This window comes from Pongo pygmaeus, chromosome 9 (assembly GCF_028885625.2).
Source record: "Pongo pygmaeus isolate AG05252 chromosome 9, NHGRI_mPonPyg2-v2.0_pri, whole genome shotgun sequence".
NCBI classification, from domain to species: domain Eukaryota; kingdom Metazoa; phylum Chordata; class Mammalia; order Primates; family Hominidae; genus Pongo; species Pongo pygmaeus.
This window is the reverse complement of record NC_072382.2, coordinates 97,284,255-97,309,454: the sequence shown is the minus strand read 5'-3', so window position 1 is coordinate 97,309,454 and position 25,200 is coordinate 97,284,255. Positions and strand designations below refer to the sequence as shown.

The 25,200-nt window shown below is 35.5% G+C and overlaps 2 protein-coding genes and 1 long non-coding RNA gene across 15 annotated transcripts in view; 2 read left to right on the top strand and 1 right to left on the bottom strand.

Annotated features, from left to right (window-relative positions):
* Positions 1-14,017, top strand: part of MTMR2 (myotubularin related protein 2) — a 93,080-nt gene extending 79,063 nt beyond the window's left edge. For all 9 annotated transcript variants that reach the window (XM_054441358.2, XM_054441356.2, XM_063671365.1 and 6 more), the window contains 6 exons: positions 203-388; positions 2,931-3,137; positions 6,375-6,467; positions 9,892-10,005; positions 11,777-11,953; positions 12,648-14,017. In XM_054441358.2, coding sequence (XP_054297333.1) covers positions 203-388; positions 2,931-3,137; positions 6,375-6,467; positions 9,892-10,005; positions 11,777-11,953; positions 12,648-12,809 — 939 coding nt within the window. In that variant the 3' untranslated portion in view covers positions 12,810-14,017. The remainder of the gene's footprint in view (positions 1-202; positions 389-2,930; positions 3,138-6,374; positions 6,468-9,891; positions 10,006-11,776; positions 11,954-12,647) is intronic.
* Positions 14,018-15,418: 1,401 nt separating this feature from the next.
* Positions 15,419-25,200, bottom strand: part of CEP57 (centrosomal protein 57) — a 43,579-nt gene continuing 33,797 nt past the window's right edge. For all 5 annotated transcript variants that reach the window (XM_063671370.1, XM_054441362.2, XM_054441364.2 and 2 more), the window contains 3 exons: positions 20,094-20,335; positions 18,780-18,924; positions 15,419-17,087 (listed from right to left, as the gene is read on the bottom strand). In XM_063671370.1, the coding sequence (XP_063527440.1) occupies positions 16,860-17,087; positions 18,780-18,924; positions 20,094-20,335 (615 nt within the window). In that variant the 3' untranslated portion in view covers positions 15,419-16,859. The remainder of the gene's footprint in view (positions 17,088-18,779; positions 18,925-20,093; positions 20,336-25,200) is intronic.
* Positions 17,085-24,580, top strand: LOC134740275 (uncharacterized). Its single transcript, XR_010127624.1, has 2 exons — positions 17,085-17,557; positions 18,876-24,580. It is a non-coding gene; the product is annotated as an uncharacterized LOC134740275 (long non-coding RNA).

Sequence of the window (25,200 nt, the reverse complement as noted above, 5' to 3'; positions counted from 1 at the left end):
GTATATATTCATTTTGTAAAGAAGAACATGAGGAAGCGAGTGGTTGTGCTAAATAAGTTGTCCTGAGCCATCCACATTTTCCTGTGGAGTTTTCCTGGTCTCCAGTAATATGTATCATCTTTTATGCTATTGGATATTTTATGTCACTTGTTTACAGATGTGCATTCATTTATGATTTTCCATGATATGTGCTTTTTTCCAGGCAAAGGGTGGAGGTTATGAAAGTGAAGATGCCTATCAAAATGCTGAACTAGTTTTTCTGGATATCCACAATATTCATGTTATGAGAGAATCATTACGAAAACTTAAGGAGATTGTGTACCCCAACATTGAGGAAACTCACTGGTTGTCTAACTTGGAATCTACTCATTGGCTAGAACATATTAAGGTGGGTGTGTGTTACTATATCCCAAACAAAGACTCTCTCTACCCCTTTGTTTATATTAGCTTTTTACTTATAATTGAAATCAACATGAAGGTACCTTTCTAAACAATGAAAAATGGGTAAATGCTTTGATACTTGGAACTACTACCTTATTTTAATGTTTGAATGAATTGGTTTTTTATATTGTGCATTTGGTTATGTTATACTTCTTTTGTTCCCCCTCTCCCATCCTATCTGAATTCGAACCATCCTTCAGATTCCAGTTCATATTTCATTTCTTCCATTAAGTCTTCCCAGATTGCATCCTTTTCCATTTTCTCTGAACTCTTTACCCTGTCTTTCCATCTAATCAGGAACTAGTCTGTACTTTGTTTGCTTTTGTGTGTCAACCAATGTATATTGCTAATTTATGGAGACCAAGACCGGATAAATCCTATATATATTTTTTGTCCTCTCAGGAGCTAGGGCAGCACTATCCATGTGAATAGGTACCCAATAAATATTAGTTGTATGATTTGTGAAGTTAAAACCATTCTGATCAGGGAAATGAGGTGGAGTGGTTCCATGAGCCACACTGAGTGCTAAGTCATTCGCAGAGCACATGTCAGTGCTAATTTACCTAACATGCTAATTTAATATAGTTATATTTTCAGATATGGTCTGTCAGTAACATAACTCACCAAAATATAGACTTATGTAACCACATATATAAATATTATGAGGTAATGGGAAATGCAGTCTTTCATGTTAAGAAGGAGGATACTTCTACTCACATTAAAATCTCTGAAGTTCAGACAGAATTGAAGAGAAAACCAAACTGAATAAGAATTTTAAATAGACCATTTTTACTATTGTTTCCCTTTGAGAAGCTTAGAAGCTTGAAAATCATAAAGTATAAACACTACTCAGAGAGCATGTTCATGTGGCCCATTTATTAAATTATGTGATGTGTAAATATACAGCCTTAGGCTTGATTTGGAACTAACATAAATTGCTGTGTTTGATTCTGAAAACTCCAGATATTTAATTTGCAGTTTCAACATGGTCTCTAAAAGGCTGGCTATGACAAAATCAAATTTCCCTAGAGGTCTAAGACATGGGCTAAACTACTTTATTCTCCCCCAATCCTTATCACACAAAGAAAGTTTATTTACTCAATCACTCTCTTCTGGTCTCTGCTCAAATATCACCTTTCTGAGAGAGGCCTTTCCCAGCCTCTTTACAAAATAAGAGTTCTACCAGCATTCCCTATAACTTCTATGGAGCGTTTTCACTTATTGCCATCTGGTATACTGTATATTCCCTTGTTTATTTGTGACTGGTGGGCCTCGCCCAAATAGAATGTAACCTTCAGTAAGCAGGAACTTTGTTCCCTGCTGTATGGCCCGTGCCTACAGCAGTATCTGCCTTCTAGTAAGGGACTCCATAAATGTTTATTTAATGAATGAATGAACAGTTACTACTTTGGATAACTCTTCCTGATCAATCTTAACTAAGCCTTCGGGTTAGTGATTCTGAACTTTGTATATGCACTAGAATTATAGGTGGAATTTATTTAAGATAATGAATTAGGATCATTGGACAATGAGGTCTAGGCACTTCAGGCTTACAAATGACTCTTGATATATAGTCAAGATTGTCATAGTACCCCATTTCCAGAATTTGCTTATAGCTGTGATCAAGGGGAGGTTATCATATTTCCAAGCTTAATAATCTGTTTTCTTTCATTCTCATCTGTGTATGTAGAACTATACTGTTTTTCAAGTATAATACAATATGGCCATTGCAGAGAAAAATAGGGCTGTATTGTCTTTTTTTTTTTTAAGATACCATACTTTTGTGTTTCTTTTTGGTTATATCTAATTATGTTTAGTTTTAACTCAAGATCGATTTCAGAAAAGGTAAGTTATTTTGCAAAGGATTTCTGCATATTTAAAAAAATAAGAGCTGAAGTTAAATAACAGATTGACATATTAATCTGTGAATTTTCATGAATAGTGTTACAGAAAAGTAGCTCACTCTAAAGTTTATACTGTGCTTGCTGTATGCTCTGTGACATAAAAATCTTTAGTCAAAACAATACAGTAAATGCTATAGAGTATTTTAAAAGAGATCCAGTATTATTGCTTTCAGGTACTTATCCCAATTTGGTTTAAGCATTGTTTTAAATCATAAAAAGGCTTCAATTGCCATATCAATTATTTTTATTTAAATAGATGATGGAATATTTGATTCTTAGAAACAGATCTCTTTAGAACTTTACTAAGAAGAATCTTACACCATGATTTATGTAGCACCCAAAGGTACTTTTGATTTGGCTATTTCATTGGGCAAATTAATAGGAGTCAGCAATTATGAGGTTTTTCTAGTTTTAAAAGCAAAATTTATAATCTTCTACCATTTAAAAAAATTCTTCTTAGGAAGGGACAAATGTTTTTCCTCATGTTATTGAAATAATGATCCCTCATAAGCTGTATTAGTAAATTTTGAAGAAGGAAGTATTTACCTTGTTTAAAAACAATTTATTAAAAAATCTGTTTTCCAGCTTATTCTTGCAGGGGCTCTTAGGATTGCTGACAAGGTGGAGTCAGGGAAGACGTCTGTGATAGTGCATTGCAGTGATGGTTGGGATCGCACAGCTCAGCTCACCTCCCTTGCCATGCTCATGTTGGATGGATACTATCGAACCACCCGAGGATTTGAAGTCCTTGTGGAGAAAGAATGGCTAAGTTTTGGACATCGATTTCAACTAGTAAGTAAGGAACCTTGACTTTTGATATATCACATGCATTCATGCCAAGGCATGTGAAAAAAATGTGTTTTTTAAAATAAGATATTCATCTGAAATTGATCATTTAGTGGGGTAAACGTTTTTGCTTGTTTTGGGAAGCATTAAGATATCCCTAACATGACTAGTCTGGAGCCAGAGCTAGCTATTTGTCAAGTGTCTGTCTTTTCTGTGATCTCCAATGGGAAACATCCAATATCATTCAGTGATGTCCACGGGTGTTTCTGGGCAGGCGTTTTCCTAAATAATTGAAAAACTTTTAGAAGGGTCTTTACCCAGATGCTGTGTGTAATGTTTACCTTTAGTATCCAGTAGTTACCAGAGTATACTAGCAGTGTTTATACAGTTGTCCCTTGGTATATGTGGGGGCTTGGTTCCCAGATCCCATGAACAGGCCAAAATCCACACATATTCAAGTTCTGAAGCTGGCCCTGCCAGGACCGTAAAGTCGGCCCTCTGTGTATGTGGGTTCCGCATCCTGCATTTGGCTGAAACAGATCTGCATATAAGTGGACCTGTGCAGTTCTGACCGTGTTGTTCAAGGGTTAACTGTAACTTGAAAGGACAGACATTTAAAGTTAGTCTGCTTTTTTGAACTTGAACTGTTAAATAAAATTGGGTACCTGGAGTGTTTATTCAGATGGCTCACCTTTTGCTGTTCTCTACACAATGTACTTATCATGAAACGGCCATTTAAAACAAACTCGTACTTCAAAGAATCAAGTTTTAGTCAGCCAAAGCTGCACATGTTCATATAAATGTGTTCAAAATCAAACATTTTGGGGTGTTTGAAGTTGCTATGGATTCCTAAATTGCTAACTCTGGTTACCTACTCCCCCCGTTTTTTTTTAACCTAGTTATATTCTGAAAATAGAATTTTGACAATTAAAGGGCACCCAGTCAAGAGGATTTGCTCACAAGGTTAATGTAGAGTAATAATTCTCAAACTTTTTGGTTTCAGGACCCCCTTTACATTGTTAACAATTATGGATAGAACTTTTTTTTCCTAACTCCCCAAACTTGTTACCCAGAGAACTTTATGTGAATTATATCTATCAATATTTGCCATATTGAAATTTAAATTTGAAAAAATTTAAAAATATTTCTTAATTTAGGAAATAAGCTTATTATATATTAACAGAAATATTTAAACAAAAAAATAATATTTTCCAAAACAAAAAGTTTAATGAAAAGACTGGCATTGTTTTACTTTTGCAAATTTAATGAGTTTGGCTTCATAGAAGATAGCTGAATTTTATATCTATTTTTACCTTCAATCTGTTATGTTTTGTTGGTTTTAGTATATGAAGAAAATCTAACCATATACAGATATGTAAGTGGAAAAGCAGAAAGTATTTTAATAGCTTTTTCAGGGAATTGTAGATACTCTTCTTTGATACTATGCCAGAACTTGATAAATGGTAGTTTCTTAGAGATTAGTTGTTATATGGAATCCAAAATCAAGTTAATGAATTTTTTTATCATTAAATTCCATTGGTCTCACTTCCATTTTGAATAGATCTTTTACCCATGTGTGGTTATGTAAAATCACATATTGGTTATTTGGAAAATACTGGCTTATTGAGTTACACAGATCTTCCAAATATAAATGCATTTCATCATATAATACCATAAAATCACACTTATTAGTCATCACCATTGATTTTGTCAGAAAAGCCTTCAAGTATTTTTAAGCTCATTATGGTGGGCAAAAGTTCACCAAAAATTGAGTTTTCACTCAAAAGCTTGAATTTTTTCATTGACAACAAATATTGTCAGCTGTTTTCCTTTCAGTGATAATTCACATTGTACATTTTCAAAAAAAAGTCTTTAAGTCTTTCTAACCACAGTGCATACATTAATTTTTCTTTCAAGTAAAAATGATGAGAAAGTGCTATCTCCTACCATAATACATGCAGCAGCAAAGAGTTACACATATTTCCCGTTTGTCACACAGGCCATTAAAAAAAGTGTACTTAAGGGATGAGATTTAATAAAATTAGTAATTTTTACTGCCTTGTTAAGTACACTGGCATAAGAGAAATGGACTTTTTTTCTTTCTTTAACTGTGTCTGGTAGGGTAGAGTACAGTGGGTACAAATGCAGTTTTAATTATAAGCATTGCCCTGCTTGATGCCTGCAAAGGCACCAGAATTTTTATCCTTCATAACTTCTGCATCATTAGTGCAAATGCCAACACACTGAAAAAGGTAAATAATGTCTTAATATTATGGAAATAGTTTTGACCTCACAGCCCTTGGATGTTTGTGGACCACACTTTTAGAATTCCTGCTTTGGGGTAAGGAGCAGGATTCTGTTTTCAGTTAACTGAGTCAAAGGTCCTCAGAGGAAATAACTGAGAAACTAGGTAGATGACTACATGCTTGGAGGGTGGATGTCAAGCATTTTTGACAGGTTTTCTAAGATGTGTGCTAATATGGTTCCTCGTGATGAAGACACATTAGTGCTAAGATAGGATGGGGTACCCTTCACTCAGTGGTCAAGATATTAACAGAGAATGGTGCTTTCTGAGGCCAGTGTCCATGTAACTTATTTCTCAGAGAGAAATTAAAATCTCCAGGACAAAAATCTGGCCTCTGAGTTCTGACTGCTTCCATCTTTTATTAACAACCTTTTAGGATCTGGGTTTATTAAACAGAGTAGTAATTCATATTGTAAGCACTTGTGTCAGAAAATATCTGAGCAGTTTGCACATCAAAATGTTAGTAGATTTCTGTTTGGCAGGATAATGGGTGATTTTTTACTTAGTTTGCAATGCTCTTTAAAAGACTTTCTGAAAATTTTTATGTATTTGAGACAGGGCCTTGCTTTGTCATGCAGGCTGGAGTGCAGTGGTGTGACTGTAGTTCACTGTAGTCTTGTACTTTTGGGCGCAAGCCAGCCTCCCACCTTAGCCTCCTGAATAGCTAGGACTACAGGTGCACGCCACCATGCCTGGCTTTTACAAATTTTTTGTAGAGATGGGGTCTTGCTATGTTGCCCAGACCCATCTCGAATTCCTGGCTCCAAGTGATCCTTCCACCACAGCCTGCCAAAGTGTTGGGATTACAGATGTAAACCACAGCACCCGACTTTGAAAATTTTTAGACTATTGACCAATTATTGTTTTTTTAAAAAATTATTTCCATCAAAACATGAAAAATCCCCTGAAGTTCATATATTTCACTCTTTTTGCTTCAGAGAGTTGGCCATGGAGATAAGAACCATGCAGATGCAGACAGATCGCCTGTTTTTCTTCAATTTATTGACTGTGTCTGGCAGATGACAAGACAGGTAATTTATCTGGCCTATCTATTCTTACACATCTCCTTTCAGTTTTCCTGTCAGAGTGGGAAGATTTGGTCACTGATAATCCTATTATAGATCATTAAATGGAAATTCCTGTAACATCTCCATGTCCATGTGAGAGCTATTATTTATTGTCACATTATGAATCAGGTTAAAGATTAACACTTGAAAATTTGATTCTATTAGTATTTCAATGAGTAGCATTGATAATAACTCCCAAGAGGTTTTATCCTGTGTTTTGAACAAATAGTGTTAAATAGACTCACCTAGAAGCACATTTATATATTGCTAAGAGTGGAGAAAAAATAAGCTAGGTACCGCAAGCAAAATAAAATCTTTTAAATAACTTTAACTGTTAATTTTTTTTTAAATTTCAGTCTGCTTCTTCTGAAAATTTTTATTTTAAGGGAAAAATGTTTATATAGAAAGCATAACAAGGGAGGCACATATTACATCCAGTTCTTTTTATTTTTTGGCATAGAGAGAGCTATTATGGCTTTTAGAACTTCTAACAAATTTATTTGAAATATTAATATAAATGAATTTAATCTTTTGGAAAGAGCAGAGGGGACTGAGGAAACACCTGGTTTATTGTGAGATCACTTTATTAATGAGGCAACGGGTCACTGTCTTAAAAATATGATTTAATTCTGACTCAAACCATCTCGAAACCCTGTTGAATGCAGCTCATTGGGAGATAATTATTTACCCAAGCATTTATTAGACCCCAAAACAACTGGAAGTCTGAATTGTTTTTACTTAGATTGCCATATGAATTTAAAGTAGGGCAAGTGCTGGCTCTGCCTGGCTTTGGATCATATTTATTTAGGAGCATATTTTTAGCTTCAATAAAATACTATTTATTTCAATACAAGAAAATTAATGGTAATCAGGTGAAATAATCATCAATTATATATTTAATAGTCCCTTGCCTCCATAAGCATTTCTACTTGGGTGAATTATTTAGAAACTGTTGGGTTAAATGAAGCATTTTCGTAGCTATGATTACAATATGATGAGACTAGTATTTTAGCATATATACTGAAAAGGTGTATACAATTCAGTTTTGGTTTATAAATCAGACCTTTGGTGTGTTGGGAGGTAGGAGGAAGGAGAGGTGCAATGTTTAATACTTTCTTGGATTAGGTTTGACTTTTTCCTTTGGAATTGGCTTTGAGGCAGTATATCAACTACCTAAGTCCCTACAATCCTTTTTTGGATGTTTGACCCAAAACATTAGGACCCCACTTTTGACTATTACCATATTCAGTTTTAAATAACCTTTGACTCTTGGCAGAAATCAAATTCGCCATCAAAGGAGTAGGAAAGCTCTTTGAAACTGTGGTATTGTTGATGGTTGTGTGTACTGCTTTCCAAGGTGAATACCTTGAAGGAAACGATGTGTTTGAATGTATCAGTTCTGATATGTTTGCTAGAAAAAAAGCACATTTACCAGTTTCTTGCAAAGAAGAGTACATGATAATCTACAGCCAACCACCCTGAATGCACCCATCTCATCTGATTTTGGAAGCTAAGCAGGGTCGGGCCTTGTTAGCACTTGGATGGAAGAATACATCATAATACATTTCTTCCTTAGTAATTTTAATTTTGTTAACTTTTTATATGCTGTATATCTGAAAGTAGTTTAATCCTAATTTTGAGCCTGGCACTAAATAAAAGAAAATCAGTTTAAATCTGTATTTTTGATAGAACCTAAAATACTTTATAGCCATCTTTATTTTATACACCTAGTGTTTCTCTGTATATTTTCTTCCTGAATATAAAGCATATTAACTAGTCATAATGTTTGTTAGCAATTAACAGTTTTATAAATACTTGAATACTAGTACAGAGACTTGAATAGCACATTTGTCAAAACAGAACTAACTGTATTATGACAGCCAGATTCTATACCTCTCCTCTTATTTCCATCCTCCTCTCTGTCACCTCAGCCCTGAGATCAGGAAGCAATTGTTGAAGGGCCTTTTAGATTTCAAACATGTAAAGAAAACAAAATAGTTCTCTTCTGCTTAGGGTTTTAAAAGCAATAGCTGCAGTTAATGCCCTGCTATTTTAGTTTCTTTGTGAGGAAATGCCTACTGATTAAGCTGTCTTCTCATAGCCGAGCTAATAGTTTTGCCAAGATGAAAAACTAATCGCAGGCTTAGATCCTTGGGATTGCTATTTAGTGATTCAGGATGCATTCATATTTCGCTAATAATAAGGCTGTTAAGAGTGTGAAAAATATAGGAGGTGGGATTTATTTTTTAAACGAATAAATGGGATTTGACAAAAGTTTTTTACAATTGGCTTTTTGTTGTGGAAATGCTTGGTCATCTTCTGCTTGATCATCTGCTTCATTCAGCTTCACAGCCACAAAAATCAAGGCCTAGTAAGTGCCCTTTCTTGTTTAGGAAATCTGTCATGTTACCCTGTCTATACTTGCTAAAATGTAGGAAACTTCAAGGCAGACTTGTTTTCATCCCTGTTCCATTTACATGCTGTTTATACTGTTTTCCTCCACTATAAAGGAAGGGATCTAAGATGTAAAAGCTTGGAAGCAATGTGTATTTTCACAGTCTGCAATCTAAATATTTATATAATTTCTTATCACGTACAGCCCTATAATTGGTAGAATCTTACATAGAAGCTTCCAAATAATTCTGAAATATTAGATAGGATGGATTAAACGAAACCTTCTAACTTTCAGGGGTTCGTAATTTCGTAATTTTTCATTTGATTAGTCCCCTAAAATTGTGTTGTGTAAAACTAAGACATCCAGTCAAGCCCCTGGCTTGGGTTAGAGAGTGAATTTTCTTTTTGTTAGATGCTGCCAAAATAGTGGCTTACAAGGGACTCTGGTTTGATGGGATGGATGGTCCCTGAAAAGTTTAGGTCAGTGCAAAAGTAATTGCCATTTCAGTGGCAAAAGCCGCAATTACTTTTGCACCACCTAAATATTTAATAGGTTGGTTGACTTGTAAATTATCTGCCTTAGATGTTTACTTTTGTGTATTGCTGACATTTTCTGTAGACATTATTGGCATTTTGTGTGTAATCCTTAAAAAAGAAAAACAACTATGTTGTTGAAAATTTGAAGAATCTTAATGTTGTTTGTGGTCATTTTTGGCAGAGAATGCCTAGAGTTGCCAGAATTGCCTAAGTCAAAATTCACCCTGCAAATTTAGGGTTAGCAGATGTAGCAGATACAGACACATCATGGTCAGAAAAGTGATAACACGATTTTTGAAAAGAAAACCATACAAATAATGCCATAATGGTTTGGAATAATATAGATTTGAATGTTTAACTTAATTTTAAATACTACCTCAAAAGGATCTACCCATGACAGGGATGAATATACTTGAAGAATGTCTTAATTTATGTGTTTGTGATGTTTGATTTGCAGTTTCCTACCGCATTTGAATTCAATGAGTATTTTCTCATCACCATTTTGGACCACTTATACAGCTGCTTATTCGGAACATTCCTCTGTAATAGTGAACAACAGAGAGGAAAAGAGGTAAGATATGAAACATGACCTTCCCCATACTATCTCTACTGTATACTTTTCCCTAAAAGAATGTACTCTGTGATAGATTTCAACTGAAGTCATTCTTTTGGGTCATACTTTATCTTACATGCTATAATATTGATTGCTTCCTTCTATATATCTGGACCGGATATATTCTGAAGTATCTTTGTCACAAGGCTGAAGGTGCTAGCTAGCTCTCTGCTGAGTTCGTGAGTAGGAAGTGGTTTCTGCTAAAGAGAACTGAAGTATGTGAAATCTAAGGAGCACCAGTGTACCCATTTTTCTATGTAGAATGGAAATCCTTTAGAGCAGGTGCAGAAAAATTTAATTAGCAGAAAATGTATATTCGAGTGAATAGGCAGCTCAAATTCCCAAGTATATCCTACTTATTGAGACATTTTAGGTTAAGTTTTTTAGTTTTTTAAGTTGTAAAGTCATACCATAAAAAAATTCAAATACTGAAAAGATAGTATGAAGAAAGTTAAAGTTTTTCGTTATCCCACTTTTCCCCAAAGGTATCACTGTTAAGTGGGGTTGGTATTAAGAAGAAATGGTGTAAGGATTACATTTCAAGTTTTACTTCTTTATCAAAACTTGTCTATCCTATGTATCAACATCTTAATCATCTTGATTGGTATCTCCCTCTGCATCAACTTTTATTCTAAAAAATGTGGTTATAAAGTATTTATGTTTTATTTTATAAAGCATAGTAGGAATAAGTACTTGCACTGAAGCCCAGTTGCTGAGTTCAAATCTTGGATCTATCACTTACTGTAATAGTTCGCTTGGGGAAGTTAATGTCTGCTTTTGTAAAATTATGAAGATTATTAAATAAGCGATACAAAATACCACAAGAACTGCTATGTAGTATTTCCTAGACTTCCTTAAAGGCAGGTATTAAATTTTTAAATTCACCTTATGTCTTCAGTGTCTAGCATGCAGTAAATATTTCTATGCATAGCAGGCACTCAACAACTTAAGGAATGTTCATTAGAAATAGCATAGCTAAGTTTCAAAGATAGTTTTATTTTTTGAGAGCCTTGGGTAGGAATCATTGATTATTTAAAAAAAACTTTTTAAATTGATAATAATATGCATACCATGAAATTCACTTTGATAGTGTATAGTTGACTGGTTTTTAGTATATGAGTTGTACAGCCATCACATTTTCATTTCAGAACATTTCATCACCTCAGAAAACCTGTTAATAGTCACTCCCCATTTACCCCTGCCAAACACTAATGTTTTTGTCTCTAGATTTGCCTCTTCTGGACATTTCATATAAATGGAATCATTTAATATGTAAACCTTCTGTCTAGCTCCTTTCCTTTAATATGCTTTAAAAGGTTCATACATTTTATATCATTTCTTTTTATGGCTGAATAGTATTCCATTGTGTGGATATATTTTACTTATCCATTCGTCAGTTGATGGACTTTTGGGTTGTTCCCACTTCTTGGCTGTTAATGAATAATGCTGCTTTGAACATCCATAAAAGTTTTTGTACAGACATATGTCTTCTGTTTGTTGGATATGTACAAGAGTGGAATCGTTGGGTCATATGGTATCTCTTTGAGGAACTGCAGACTGTTTTCCAGTGCCCTCTGATCTTAATATAAGTTGGTTTATCACTGAAGTCTCCAAGTCCACTTCCTCTAAAGAGATTTATAATGACAACAAAGTACTTCTTTACAAATTTCATCTAAAGTGTAAATGGCTTATGTGGTGGAGAATCTTTACCTATTTTTCCTGCCCACAGAATCTTCCTAAAAGGACTGTGTCACTGTGGTCTTACATAAATAGCCAGCTGGAAGACTTCACTAATCCTCTCTATGGGAGCTATTCTAATCATGTCCTTTATCCAGTAGCCAGCATGCGCCACCTAGAGCTCTGGGTGGGATATTACATAAGGTGGAATCCACGGATGAAACCACAGGTATGTATGTGCCTTACAATATACAATGTGAGTTTTCATTCATGAAGTGCAACTTTGTCTCCTTAAAAGCAGCTGGAAAGACTATCTGTGCATATTTAAAACTTTACTCTTTACCCATTGATGGTTACAACTGTATAGTAGAAAAATACTACACTGGGGCAGGGTAATCAGTATACCTGGTTCTTAGGACTGCTTGTATGACATTGGACAAATCACTGCTCTTTTCTCCCATCTTCCCTCCTCTCTCTGGATAACCTCTAGGGGGTCTTGTTTTAATAAGCTGAAGAAGTAGCTTTAGGAAAGTTAAAAGCTGAACAAAATTCTGGTCTACTGTGAATATGTTTATGGAATATTAACTACTTAGAACTGTTTAAGACTAAAAACCTGTAAATAATAGAGTATCTTCTGACTACTGTCTTTTAATTGTCTTGTTAATTATTTGTTGTATTTGGAAAAGTACCAGTTTCAGGAGCACCTACACAGCAAGGTATTCTTTGGAAATACTCAGGGGCACTGGGAAAGCCAGTGAAAAGATTAGTGGTGTCCATAGTCCCTGTATTTAATTTCACTGATGGGCTGGAAAGGTACCATTGGTTCCAATAGCTGAAAAAACATACACTGCAACATTTAGGGAATGATTTGACCTGGCTTTGGTCAGGATTGCCTAGTTGAATATTTTGTTTTGCTCTTGCAGGAACCTATTCACAACAGATACAAAGAACTTCTTGCTAAACGAGCAGAGCTTCAGAAAAAAGTAGAGGAACTACAGAGAGAGATTTCTAACCGCTCAACCTCATCCTCAGAGAGAGCCAGCTCTCCTGCACAGTGTGTCACTCCTGTCCAAACTGTTGTATAAAGGATTGTAAGATCAGGGGCATCATTGCTATACACTCTTGATTACACTGGCAGCTCTATGAGTAGAAAGTCTTCGGAATTTAGAACCCATCTATGAGAGAAAGTTCAGTCACTTTATTTATTTTAAATCTCTCTAGGATGAGTTTAGAACTGTAGCAGTGCAGGTGGCTTAAGTGAAATAACTCCATATGTAATTACATGATTATGATACTAATCTTTTAAGTATCCAAAGAATATTAAAATACTTCAATCCTGGATCCACAGTGGGAACAAGTTTCTATTAAAAGGCAAATGCTGTTACAAATTTTTGGCATCTGGTAATATTAAAACCATTTTAGAAATACACTCTGTGCTCACTGTGCAGAGGAACATCAGTTTTCAAACCAACACTGAAATTCTGTGGCATCACATATATTGGGCCTTGATGTCATGACAGATCAAAATCATTTGATATCCCTTTCTCCATTCTAGGTTTTTCTTTTTTGCAGTAATTGATTTACCTTGATCACTTTTCAACTTCCATATTCTTCATATAGTAAAAGGCAAAGTGTTGAAGATACTACAGTGCTACAGTGTGGTAGTAGTTGAAAATTATTGCCGTCATTATTTACATACTTAAGACATATTAGCAGGTTGATCCAAAATGGGAGGCCTTACAGATGTGCTTGGGGGAAAATGAAGGGGAGAAAGTAGCCATACAGGAGTTCAAAGAATTCCATGCCCTTCAGATTAGCCCAATTACCAGAAACATCATGGAAGATATTTAAAAAACTAATTATTTACTACAGTGTATTTTACTTGTCTTGTGTGTCTGAACACACAGAAGCTAATTGGCAAGTTTTTAAGAAGTATTTAAAAATCTTAACTAGGATTGACATTTTTTTCTGAAGTCTGTATAAATAGCTTATGGTGAGAAGTACTGTGCTCAAATTTTACATTTTTTTCCTTTGCAAATTCTGTAATTCCACTCAACGATTAAGTCTACCAAAGAACACACTGCATGTAAAAGATGTATTACAATCTCAAAACCAGTAAAAGAAATCTTGCTTCACTGTTCACCTGCTACAAGTAAGAGTTTGGTGCTGGTAGAAACATTTGACTCTGATGTCTATTTTATTCTACATAAGAGCCATATGTAATGTACTGTAACAAAGGAGCTTCTTGTCCCCTTGGTCTTTTAATTAAAAGAAATTCCAACTGACTTTTAAACTTTGTTCTTGTCCAAAGTTGCTGTTTCTTTTTTTTCCCCAGAAATATTTGGAAATTATTGGAGGAATATGCACCCCAGATGAAAATGTTCAATTTGTACCCATTTTTCCTTAACCAACACCCAAATCAAACAATTAAAATATAGAGCGTTTTTCCACTCACTAATTCACTATACAGGGAGTCTGAACCTTAGCCTCCATCTTGGTCTTGCAGTGAGGAACTATAGTTTCTATTAGTATATCCAATTTAGCAAAATTGGTACCAAAATGATTTCTTTGGTAATTGTGTGAAATATAAGCTTTTTAACAGAGTATTTAAGTGGCTAGCAAATCAGTAATTAAAAATTAAGTTTTCTACTCCAAGTATTTCACAAATGCATCTGCCATTTTCCTCATTTAAACCTTGGTTATCTTGGCCTGATACCACATAGAAGAATGTAGAATGGCTGAAAAGATCAAGAATTTAAAGCTTCTAGTCTTAACATACTTGCATCCACTTCAAATTCAAATCAAAAGCCAGGGAAATCTAATTGCAACCCTACCACTTCTCTGCTGAGAACCTTCCAGTGGTTCCCCTCACCTTCTGCAGAAGTCTGCAATATGGAGTACATGCACTTGAGCATTTAATATATACCACTGGTGTGTGTGGAAGGGAGGGAGGAGGAATACTAGCCCTTTTTATATATTTACACAAGCAAAACTTAAATATTTGAATTGACAGTTACATGTTTCATAACTTTGTATGTTTATTGGTTGTGCAGGTGTAATTTTTTCCCTTTTTGATTAGGGTTACAAAATTTAGAGACCAGTATGATTAAGTTGAAGCTCCTCAGCCTCCTTCGACCTAGTCTCTGCATACCTCAACTTTTACGTACCAATGCTACTCTGCTGTTCACAACAGCCTCATGTAATCTGCAGATTCCTGCCTCCCCACTTTTGTTCAGTCTAATCTTGTGCACCTGGAACAACTGTTCTCCCTTGTGACTAATTCCTATTTTCTAGAGCTTAGGCATCATCTCTTCCTCTGGGAAGTTATCTGATTCACGACTGTCTTCTCTGACATATCCCCACCTTCCTCTGTGCCCCCATAGCACTGTGTATACGGCTACTACCACTGCAATTCACATTATGTTGGAATGAACAATTCACATGTCTACCACAAGTCTGTAAACATAACCTTACTTGAAATGAATTGCAATAAAGCTCTGTTACAACGTAAGTGGATGGATGACACATTCCTCTACTGTAAACTTGCAGATAAAACAGAAGCAGTATTTTTTCACTTCTCACCTGACAGTACAAAAAGCTGGAGTAGTTCAGTTTGAATCCTAGCTGAGAAATGGGGTGGGATTTAGCATCATTCAATCACCATTTTCCTAATTAGGACTCAGAGCCACTACAATTCAAATGATGGTTATACAATTTAATGACCTGAAATTCAAACAAGGAGATAACAGGAGTTTTTAATAGTTGAAATGGTGGTTGACACATATATTTATCATGTCACCAAAGCACTGTTTCTCACTTCCCTTGTGTCTATGGGCTCACAATTATTAATTCGATCAAGCTACGAACCTACTCATTAGAAAACTGGACATAGAAGCACAAGTTTACAATTTCAGGAGAGTCACAAATAATACCCCAAAATCTATTTAAGGATCCTAAATTAAAGCCTGTTACTGTAGTATCTTGTATCATGAGGAAATCTAATATTCTTGGGCTCTCTTTCTATGTAAACATGAGTATGGCAACTAAGTACTAGTTTCTTCTCTTCATCAATACATTGATGTCCTATTTAGAAATGCATTTTTTGAGAGCTTATCACAAAGCCTTTATTAACAGGCTGTTAAGGAAAGTTGCAGTGTTTCCTTTAAAAAGGTGCTTTATTGACTTTAAATTTATAAAAGGTAAACATGTCTTGATCTAGTTTAAATTATGATTTATATCAACATGATAATTATGTGTACAGTTCATATTCCACTCATACTGTACACCAGTAAAAGCAAATATTCAAAGGGTTCTCTAAGTTTCAAGATTAAAAACCATAATGCCTTGACTGAATATCATTATTACAAAACAGGTATTAAGAACTGTGAAGGTATATGCTCACAACATATCCCTTCTCCCATTCTCACTTTATTCCAAAATCTCATTTATTTCACTGACAATTTGTTTATACTTTCAAAAATCCTTTTATAATTTTTATAGCTATAACTCAAAATGACTGCTTGGGTCTTTAAAAAATTAACAGATTAAAAAGCAATACAAGTGCACTTAATACTGATCAAAGTCTGAAATGCCAAAAAGCAAAATAAAAATCCTCTGAAATATATATATATTTTTAAATATAGAAAAACTCCACCAATAGTAGAAACAAAGTATGTTTAATGGTTGCTTTAGAAAGGGGAAGTGGGCACTTCATGCCAGGGAGATTTAAAAATGAGACTTTTCAAGCAAGCACTGCCTGTAGCATAGTCTCATATTTTGAAAATTTAAACCTAATTTTAATTATATATAAAGAACGATTTTAAAAAATCACACCCACAGGTAAAAAACTGGTAATCTGTTTACAAAGTGCAATATATCAGTACAGCAAACTCATCTCAACAAAACAAGATTATGTGTGGTTTCTGGGGCTTTAAAACTCCCCTGGTTTCCATTTAAATGCTTTAACATTGAGTCATCCTGCATACATGAAAAGCCTGTGTAATGAAGCCTGGGTCCCTTAACACCTGCTATAATTAATTCCAACATAAGTGAGTATGAGACCTGGGAAGTAAATTGTCATCATCTGATTGATGAGGTACAGATTATCTGAATAAAATTTCTGACCTGGTTATGAGTCAGTAATCCCAACACAAACTACTGCTTTGTAATGAATTCTGTATGCTTTGCATGTCCTTCAATAACTGAAGATTTTTTCTCCTTTTTTCTCCAGGTCTCAGTTTGGTAAAATCTTTCTTATTTGTGGTCCCTGTGATTCCAGAACGGCTGCTGCTGTTTCCTTCTTCAAGAGTCTTTTTGGTAGCTTTTAATTCCTTCTTCTGCTTCTCTAACTTCTGTTTCTCCAGCTATACCAAATAACCAAGGCAGGAAGGAAAAGGAGAATTTAATGAAAATATTTTTTTTCTGACAACAAAAAGTACAAAAGAGTACCTTTTTTTGGTTAACTCTCATGCTAACTGAAACTCAAATAATACATTCTAGGCTTTCTTTTAAAGACTTCAAAATCTACTGCACTAGTCATTTAACACTTAAATATTAATATAAATAAATATATGCTTAAATATATATATAAAACAATATACAAACAAATAAACAAATTCTGGTTGTCCTAAATTAAGGCAATATTGCCAAAGTACAGAACAGGGTGAGTGAGAAACAAGGTGAGTTGAAGCAAAGACTCATGGAGGAGGCAAAAAATCAGAGAAAAGAAGAACAAGAAGGATTTTCACAAATGGGAGAAGAGGAGAAAGACACTCTAGAAACTAGTCTGAGGAGGCAAAGAAGCAATTTCCAGATGGATGAACAGATGTAATTGGTAATGTATTAATACTATGAAAAGAATTTTATTTTTGTTCCATTATTTTTAGAATAATTTTAAATAGGGGAGCTTTATTTTTACTTTAGCCAAACTGATGCTGGCATGTTGGTGTTCCAATAGAATAAGTCTAATTAGTATAAGCAACAAATTAGACCATTACTCCTTACTCCTATAGGAATAAGTTGCTTGTATTTCTTTTTCATACATGAACTTTGAAAAAACAGCCCAAGTTTTAGAGTTGAAAAGGCTAGTTTCATCCCAGCTCTGCCATTTCCCAGTGAGCTGGTACTTGGGCAAGTTATTTAATTTCACGGAGGATATATGCATACTTCCCAGAAAATGTGGCCTAGCATCTCCCTCATCTATAATATGAGAATATACCCACTTCAGAAGCCTTTTGTGAAAATTAAATGAGAAGATATACTCAGAGCACTTGGCACTGTGTGTCTATCATATGGCTGCCAATCAACAGTCAACAAACCTGTTCTGCTCTCTGAACTTCGCGGCTTTCTCCATTTTAGTCAGTGGAATCACCATCCTGCCTAACTCCCTGTCCTTCTACATGATACCCAGCAGCAAGTAACCCCAATATTTTTTTTACTTCCAAAACATACCTCAAATCTGTTTACCTCTGCCCAAACCCAACTACTGTCTTGCTGACCACCTCTGATACATCTATAGCTGATCTCTCAGCCTCTCTGCCTTGATCCCATCACCCTACCCCTAGTCACTACAGTAATCTCTTAAATACATGAATCATGTTTCTCTCTGGTTGAAAACCCTTGAGTGTGACGTCACCACTGCATCTGGTAGTACTACATTGTTGGCTGATACAAAATGATTAGTAACATAAATATATTTCACATATTTAATGTATGACTTATTCCTTTGGAAACAGAATTTTGCAGGTGCTTTTAAAAAAAACTTACTTGGATAAACTCAGATTTAAATTCATCAAAGAAGTTAAAGCCTATTCATAAAGAATATTAAATATATTCAGTATTTGAAAGATGTTTCTTAGATGAATATGCTAAGTGACTAAAAGTGTCTTCTTTCTTAATCCACTTACCAATTCTCAATGAACAAACGTCTTCAGTAAAGAAGTATCTCCTGTAGATATTTATCTATGATACACTTAGTGTCATCATTTAATATTTGAATTAAAGTGTATTTTTTTTTCTTAATTATTAGAAACTTGAGTGAAGGAAAACTGAGTTACCTGGGCTTGGTATTTTCGAACTTTAGTTATTTGGTTGGCTTTTGCTTCCATCCTTCCCACTAATGCCTCCAATTCACACTCTAACTTGTCTTTCAGTTCAACGGTTGGCGACTCCTGGATAAGTTTTGCAAGCTGCTGGTGATCACTATATGCAAAGCAGAAGTAGAACGTGGTTAAGTTTTCTGTGTTTCATGGTTAGATCTATTATACCTTCATTATGGGTTACTGCTCCAGGTGTTTAAAAAATGACTCCATTTTTTGAAGAGAGCAAGAATTTTTTTTTTTTTTTTTTTTGAGACAGTGTCTTGCTCTGTCGCCCAGGCTGGAGTGCAGCAGCACGATCTCGGCTCACAGCAAGCTCCGCCTCCCAGGTTGATGCCATTCTCCTGCCTCAGCCCCCCGAGTAGCTGGGACTACAGGTGCCTGCCACCATGCCCGGCCAATTTTTTGTATTTTTAGTACAGATGGGTTTTCACCCTGTTAGCCAGGATGTGATATGCCCACTTCGGCCTCCCAAAGTGCTGGGATTACAGGTGTGAGCCACCGTGCCTAGCCTAGATCAAGAAATTTTTAATTCAAAATATGAATTTAAAAGTTCAAGAAAGGCACCGGAGGGAAATGCAAGAGTTCTTAATTTCAAGGTTCTTTATATTCTTATTTTCCCCAAAAGAGTATTGTGTATGTAAAGGAAAGTCTACAGATGAATCTTGCTCTTCAAACACTCATGTCTTAACTTATCAGTTAAGTTTAGCTAAAATGAATGTAATGTCAGGTGCCAGATAATGATGTAGTAAACAACAGACCACATATAAAACAGTGGTCCCATAAGACTTTAGTATCATATTTTTACTGTACCTAGATATGTTTATATACACAAATACTTACCATTGTGTTACAATTGCTTATAGTATTTAGTAGTAGAGTAACATGCTGTATAGGTTTGTAGCCTATAAGCAATAAGCTATAAGCTTAGCACACTCTTATGTTAGCACAAGGAAAAGAAAATCGCCTAATGATGTATTTCTCAGAGCACATCTTTGTCATTCAGTGATGCATGACTGTATATCGTAAGTTCTCAAAGAAATAAAACTTAAATATAAACCTTGGTCTTCAAAACATTTAACAGTATTTAAAAAGAGAGAGATTTTACCCTTATTAGTTGTATTTGTTAAAGTCCCAGTAACTTGGTTGGTATAAGAATTGTGCTCAACCATACTTGCTGAACAAAGGAAAGTAAGATTAATAAAGTCAACACGTTTTAAAAAAATGAGGTTTTAGAGCTAAACTGAATGGAAAAAAAAAAAAAAAACTTACAAGCTCATTTGCCCAAATTCATCCTGTAAAGTCTGTAAGACTTCTGATAACTCCTCATTAATACCGTTGGAGGAGGGAGGTGTTACTGACAACTTCTTACTTTTACCACCTCGTGAAGATACTTGCTTTGCCAAAGGAATACTGTTGATGACTCGATCATTGCACAAAGCTTTACTGTGTTGCTTCATTAGATGCAAGACAAGCTGAACATTGGCTACCACGGCATGGCTAGGGCTTGTGGACTAAAGGAAGAAAAATGATGAAAGAAGTAATTGAAGTTATATTCTCTACACCACTTTCTATTCCCCAAGCCTACGTAAAAAGAACTCTCCACCCCCCAAAGTAGAGTATATAAATCCTAAAATTATTCTGATCATGATGTTCTTCTATTTGAAATCCTTTTATATAAATCCACTATGTTTCAGAATGGAAAATAAGACCCTACATACACGTAATTGAGCTGCAACCTACATTTCTTAGCCTCATGTCCTGTCATCCTCCACTTCTCTCCATTTTGTGAACAAACCATATTTGCAGATGACATTTTTTTGGTGTGTTAGCAACATTTATATCATTCTTTAAAACCCAGTTCAAATATATTATTTTTAAAGGCTTCCTTAAAACTGCCAGGTAATCAATCAGTCCATTCTCAGATCGCCTATAACACTTTTTACATCTCTCTCATAGCATTTATCATATTTTAATTGCTTTTACATATCTATTTCACCTATTAAACAGTGTACATCCAGGTGGTAGAGACTATTGTTCATTTCTGTATCCTGGAATAATAGGAAGCACTAAATACATTTCTATCACATGTGTAAGAAAAACCTGATAGACTTCTCAAAGATATTTTGTTTTTGTTTTAAACACTAAACCAACAATCTCAATGTACTATTCCACTTTATAAATAGATGGCTGGGCTTACTTGGCTCCATAAATATTATTAGAAAGCATATTTAAAATGCAGGTTCCTAGGCAGCACACCAAACGCACTGCAGAGTTAGGGTTTGGAAATTTGTGTTTTCAAGTCCTCCAGTTGATTTTGATTAGCCAGATTTGGAACCACCATGCTACGCTAAACATATGCTTTCCTTCTAATCTTAGTTTCTATTGTTAGCTAGCAAAGTGAATGCAGCAGTATTATGTATCACATCCAAGTGGGAGTTTATTACATCAATGCAAGGCTGGTCCACTATTCAAAAATCAATCGACGTAACCACTATTTTGCTCGTAACTTGTAATATATATTTAGTATACTAATTGCCTATGACTACACTTTCAATATGCAATAACTTAAAAAATTCTCATTCCTGTTATTTTTCTGATTATATTAATATGCACTTGACCCTTGAACAATGGAGGGGTTAGGGGCACCGACCACCCATGCAGTCAAAACTCTGCCATAATGAAACTATTTTTCCTACAACTTTTAAGTTCTGGGGTACATGCGCAGGTTTGTTATATAGGTAAATGTGTGCCATGGTGGTTTGCTGCACAGATCAACCCATCACCTAGGTATTAACCCCAGCATCCATTAGGTACTCTTCCTGATGCTCTCCCTCCCCATTGACCAACTCCCCCACCAAACAGGCTCCAGTGTATGTTGTTCCCCACTACGTGTCCATGTGTTCTGATCATTCAGCTCCCACTTATGTAACTGAGAACTATAATAAATTTTGCCCTAAAATGTAGCTAACAGCCTGCTATTGACTGGAAGCATTTATATTATGTTTTATGTATTATAAACAATATTCTAAAAGTAGAAGAAAATATTAAGAAAATCCTAAGGAAGAGAAAGTATATTTACTATTCATTAACTGGATCACCATACAGGCCTTCATCCCCATTATCTTCACTGTTGAGCAGGCAGAAGGGTAGGGTTGGTCTTGCTGTCTCAGGAGTGGCAGAGGCAGAAGAGATGGAGGGGGAGGCAGGAGAGGCTAGCACATTCTGTGTAACTTTACAGAAATACACTATAATTTGTCTTGACTTTTCTGCTTTTTCATTTCTCTAAAAATGTTTCTATGAGATACCAATTCTTCTTCCACCATTTGCTTTAGTTTCAGTGATGTATCACAGAAGGGTCGATGTCGTAAAAGTCAAAAGCAGGCTGGGCGCAGTGGCTCATGCCTGTAATCCCAGCACTTTGGGAGGCTGAGGCGGGTGGATCACCTAAGGTCAGGATTTCGAGACCAGCCTGGCCAACATGGAGAAACCCTGTCTCTACTAAAAAAATACAAAAATTAGCCAGGCATGGTGGCGCGTGCCTGTTGTCCCAGGTACTTGGGAGGCTGAGGTGGGAGAACTGCTTGAACCCAGGAGGCAGAGGTTGCAGTGAGCCGAGATCGTGCCATTGCACTCCAGCCTGAGTGACAGAGCGAGACTCTGTCTCAAAAAAAAAAAAAAAAAGTCAAAAGCAGTCTTGAATAATTAGAACCCTTCTGCCAGATTATCTAATGTCAACTTGTTTTCTGACATTACTTCTGTGTTGTCTTCTTCATCTTGTGGCACTGGTTTGAAAGCACTCGTATCCATCCCAGTCATCTTCTGTTAATTCCTCTATCATGGTGTCTACTGACTCTTTAATTTCTCCAAGATTCATATCTTGAAATCCTTCACCTCCAACCTTTTTTGCCATATCTACAATCTCTTTCATGATTGGCTTTGTCATAAATCCTGTGAAATCATGCACATCACCTGGAGAGTTTTCTCCAACAGGAATTTATTATTTCAGGCTTGATGGCTTTCATGACTTTTTCTATAAAAATGATGGCATCATCTTCAACTGTAATCCTTCCAGACTCTCATAATGTTCTCTCTGAAGTTCTCTTCCACAGCATTAAGAACCCTTTTTATAGTGTATGTAATGTGCCTTAGAGGTCCTTATGCTCCCTCATCTAGAGGCTGAATTAGACACATTGTGTTTAGGGCCAAGTAGACTACTTCCATGCCTTTGGTGTTGAACTTCCATGCTCCTGGGTAGCTAGGGGCAATGCCTAGTATTAAAAAGACTTTAAAAGGCAGTCTCTTACTGGCAAATTACTTCCTGACTTCAGGGACAAAGCATTGATGGATCAATGCTTTTTCTAAATCCAGTTTAGAAAAAGGGTTCTCAAAGGGGCATTCTTGTTGTAAACCCAAAGACTGGCAGTTGGGTGTATTTCCCCTTGAAGGCTCAGGGATTAGCAGCTTTATAGATAAGGGCAGTCCTGATTGTAAATCTGATTGTGTTTTCACAAAATAGTAGATTTAGCCTATCTCCTCTTTCCTTAAATCCTGGTGCTGACTTCTCCTCCTTACTTATAAATATCCTTCGTGGCATCATGTTTTTCCAGAATAGGGTTACTTTTGTCTGCATTAAAAGCCTGTTCAGGAAGATACCCTTTCTCCTCAATGATTTTCTTAATGGTATCTTGGGACTCATCTGCTGCCTCTTGGTCAGCAGAAGCTGCTTCCCCTATCTTGACATTTTAAAATCCAAACCTCTAAAATTATCAAGCCATCCTTTGCTGGAATTAAATTCTCCAGCTTTAGATACCTCACCTTCCTTTTAAGTTGTCATACAATGACTTTCCTTTTTCTCAAATCGTATTAGAGTCTATAAGTATGCCTTTCTTATAGTAATCCTGCATCCACATAAAAGCTGCATTTTCAATGAGATAAAAAGCTATTTTGCAAAAAGCACAAGGTTATGGTACCTGCTAGAGTAGCTGCAGTGGTAGATTCACAAATTTCCTTTTTTTTTTTAATTTTAAGAGGATCTTACTCTGTTGCCTATGCTGCAGTATAGTGGTGCCATCATTGCTTACTACAGTCTCAAACTCCTGGGCTAAAGTGATCCTCCTTTGTCAGCCTCCTGAGTAGCTGGGACTACAGGTGCATCCCAACATGCTGGGCTCATTTTTTTTTTTTTTTTTACAACAAGCCTTCAGCTGGATTCATTTATTTTGAAATGGTGGACAACCGCAGCTGCGGACCTCAATCTATGGTACATATCAAGCAATGCAACTTTTTCTTGTCATGTCATGACTTTTGTCTGCTTCTTAGGAGCACTTCCACCATCATTAGTAGCACTTGATATGGGTCCTATGATATTATTCAAATTATTTACTGTATTGTGCAAAACATGATGGAAAATATGGAACTGCTAGAGAACACTTTTTACTGTGATACACAATTTACTGGAGAGATGAACTGCTCATTTGAAGATGATTAGCGTCACGTGGCATTTTAAGTGACTACTCCCAACCCTTGAGCTCATCACAATGGCAACAGAAGGTGGCTACAAAATTATCAGTCGTACAGTATGTACTACAGTTAATTTTATACAGTTATGATTTAATACTGCATCTTTATCTCTGTTTACATTTCTCTGGACTGTGAATGGCGTCCCATAGTCTGTGTGCAAATCGTTTTGATAAATTATAATTAAAAAAACAGATTTGTGCCTATTTTATGATAGTAAATGATAAAATGCACTAGTACTGACATAGTCAATTTTATGCATCCGTGACGTACCAACTTTTTCTTAACTTCTGATATTTCTAAGCTATAGTTTGCAAGTTTTTTCAAATTGCCAAAAATCTCCAAAAAATTTTCCGAGATACTTATTGAAAAAAAAAATCTGCCTGTAAGTAGACTCACACAGAGTTCAGACTCATGTTGTTGAAGGGTCAACTCTACCTTTTTCAAATGCTTGTCACCACTAATGTATTATATCCCCCATGATTTCACTGCGAATTTACTAGGGGTTTAAAATAAATAAATATAAACAAATATAAAATTCAGAAGAACATTTACTTCCCAAGATGCCAGAATAACAATCTAGTTGGAATCTAAATATAAAACCACCAGCAACACAAACAGCTTATAAAGTGGTGTCAACTAGCACAGTTTTAGGCACTTCACTCAATACTTGATATATGACAATACAGCTTTACATTCAAGTGCTGAAGAAAAACTTAAGATTCAAGTGTACGTATGACTGCTTCTTGGAGAATTAGTCCTAGAAATGATCTGGATGTGAGGACAAGTAGAATGTGCTACATGCTTATTCGAATATCTACCTATATCTAAATATAACTCAACAGGATTGATACTAAAA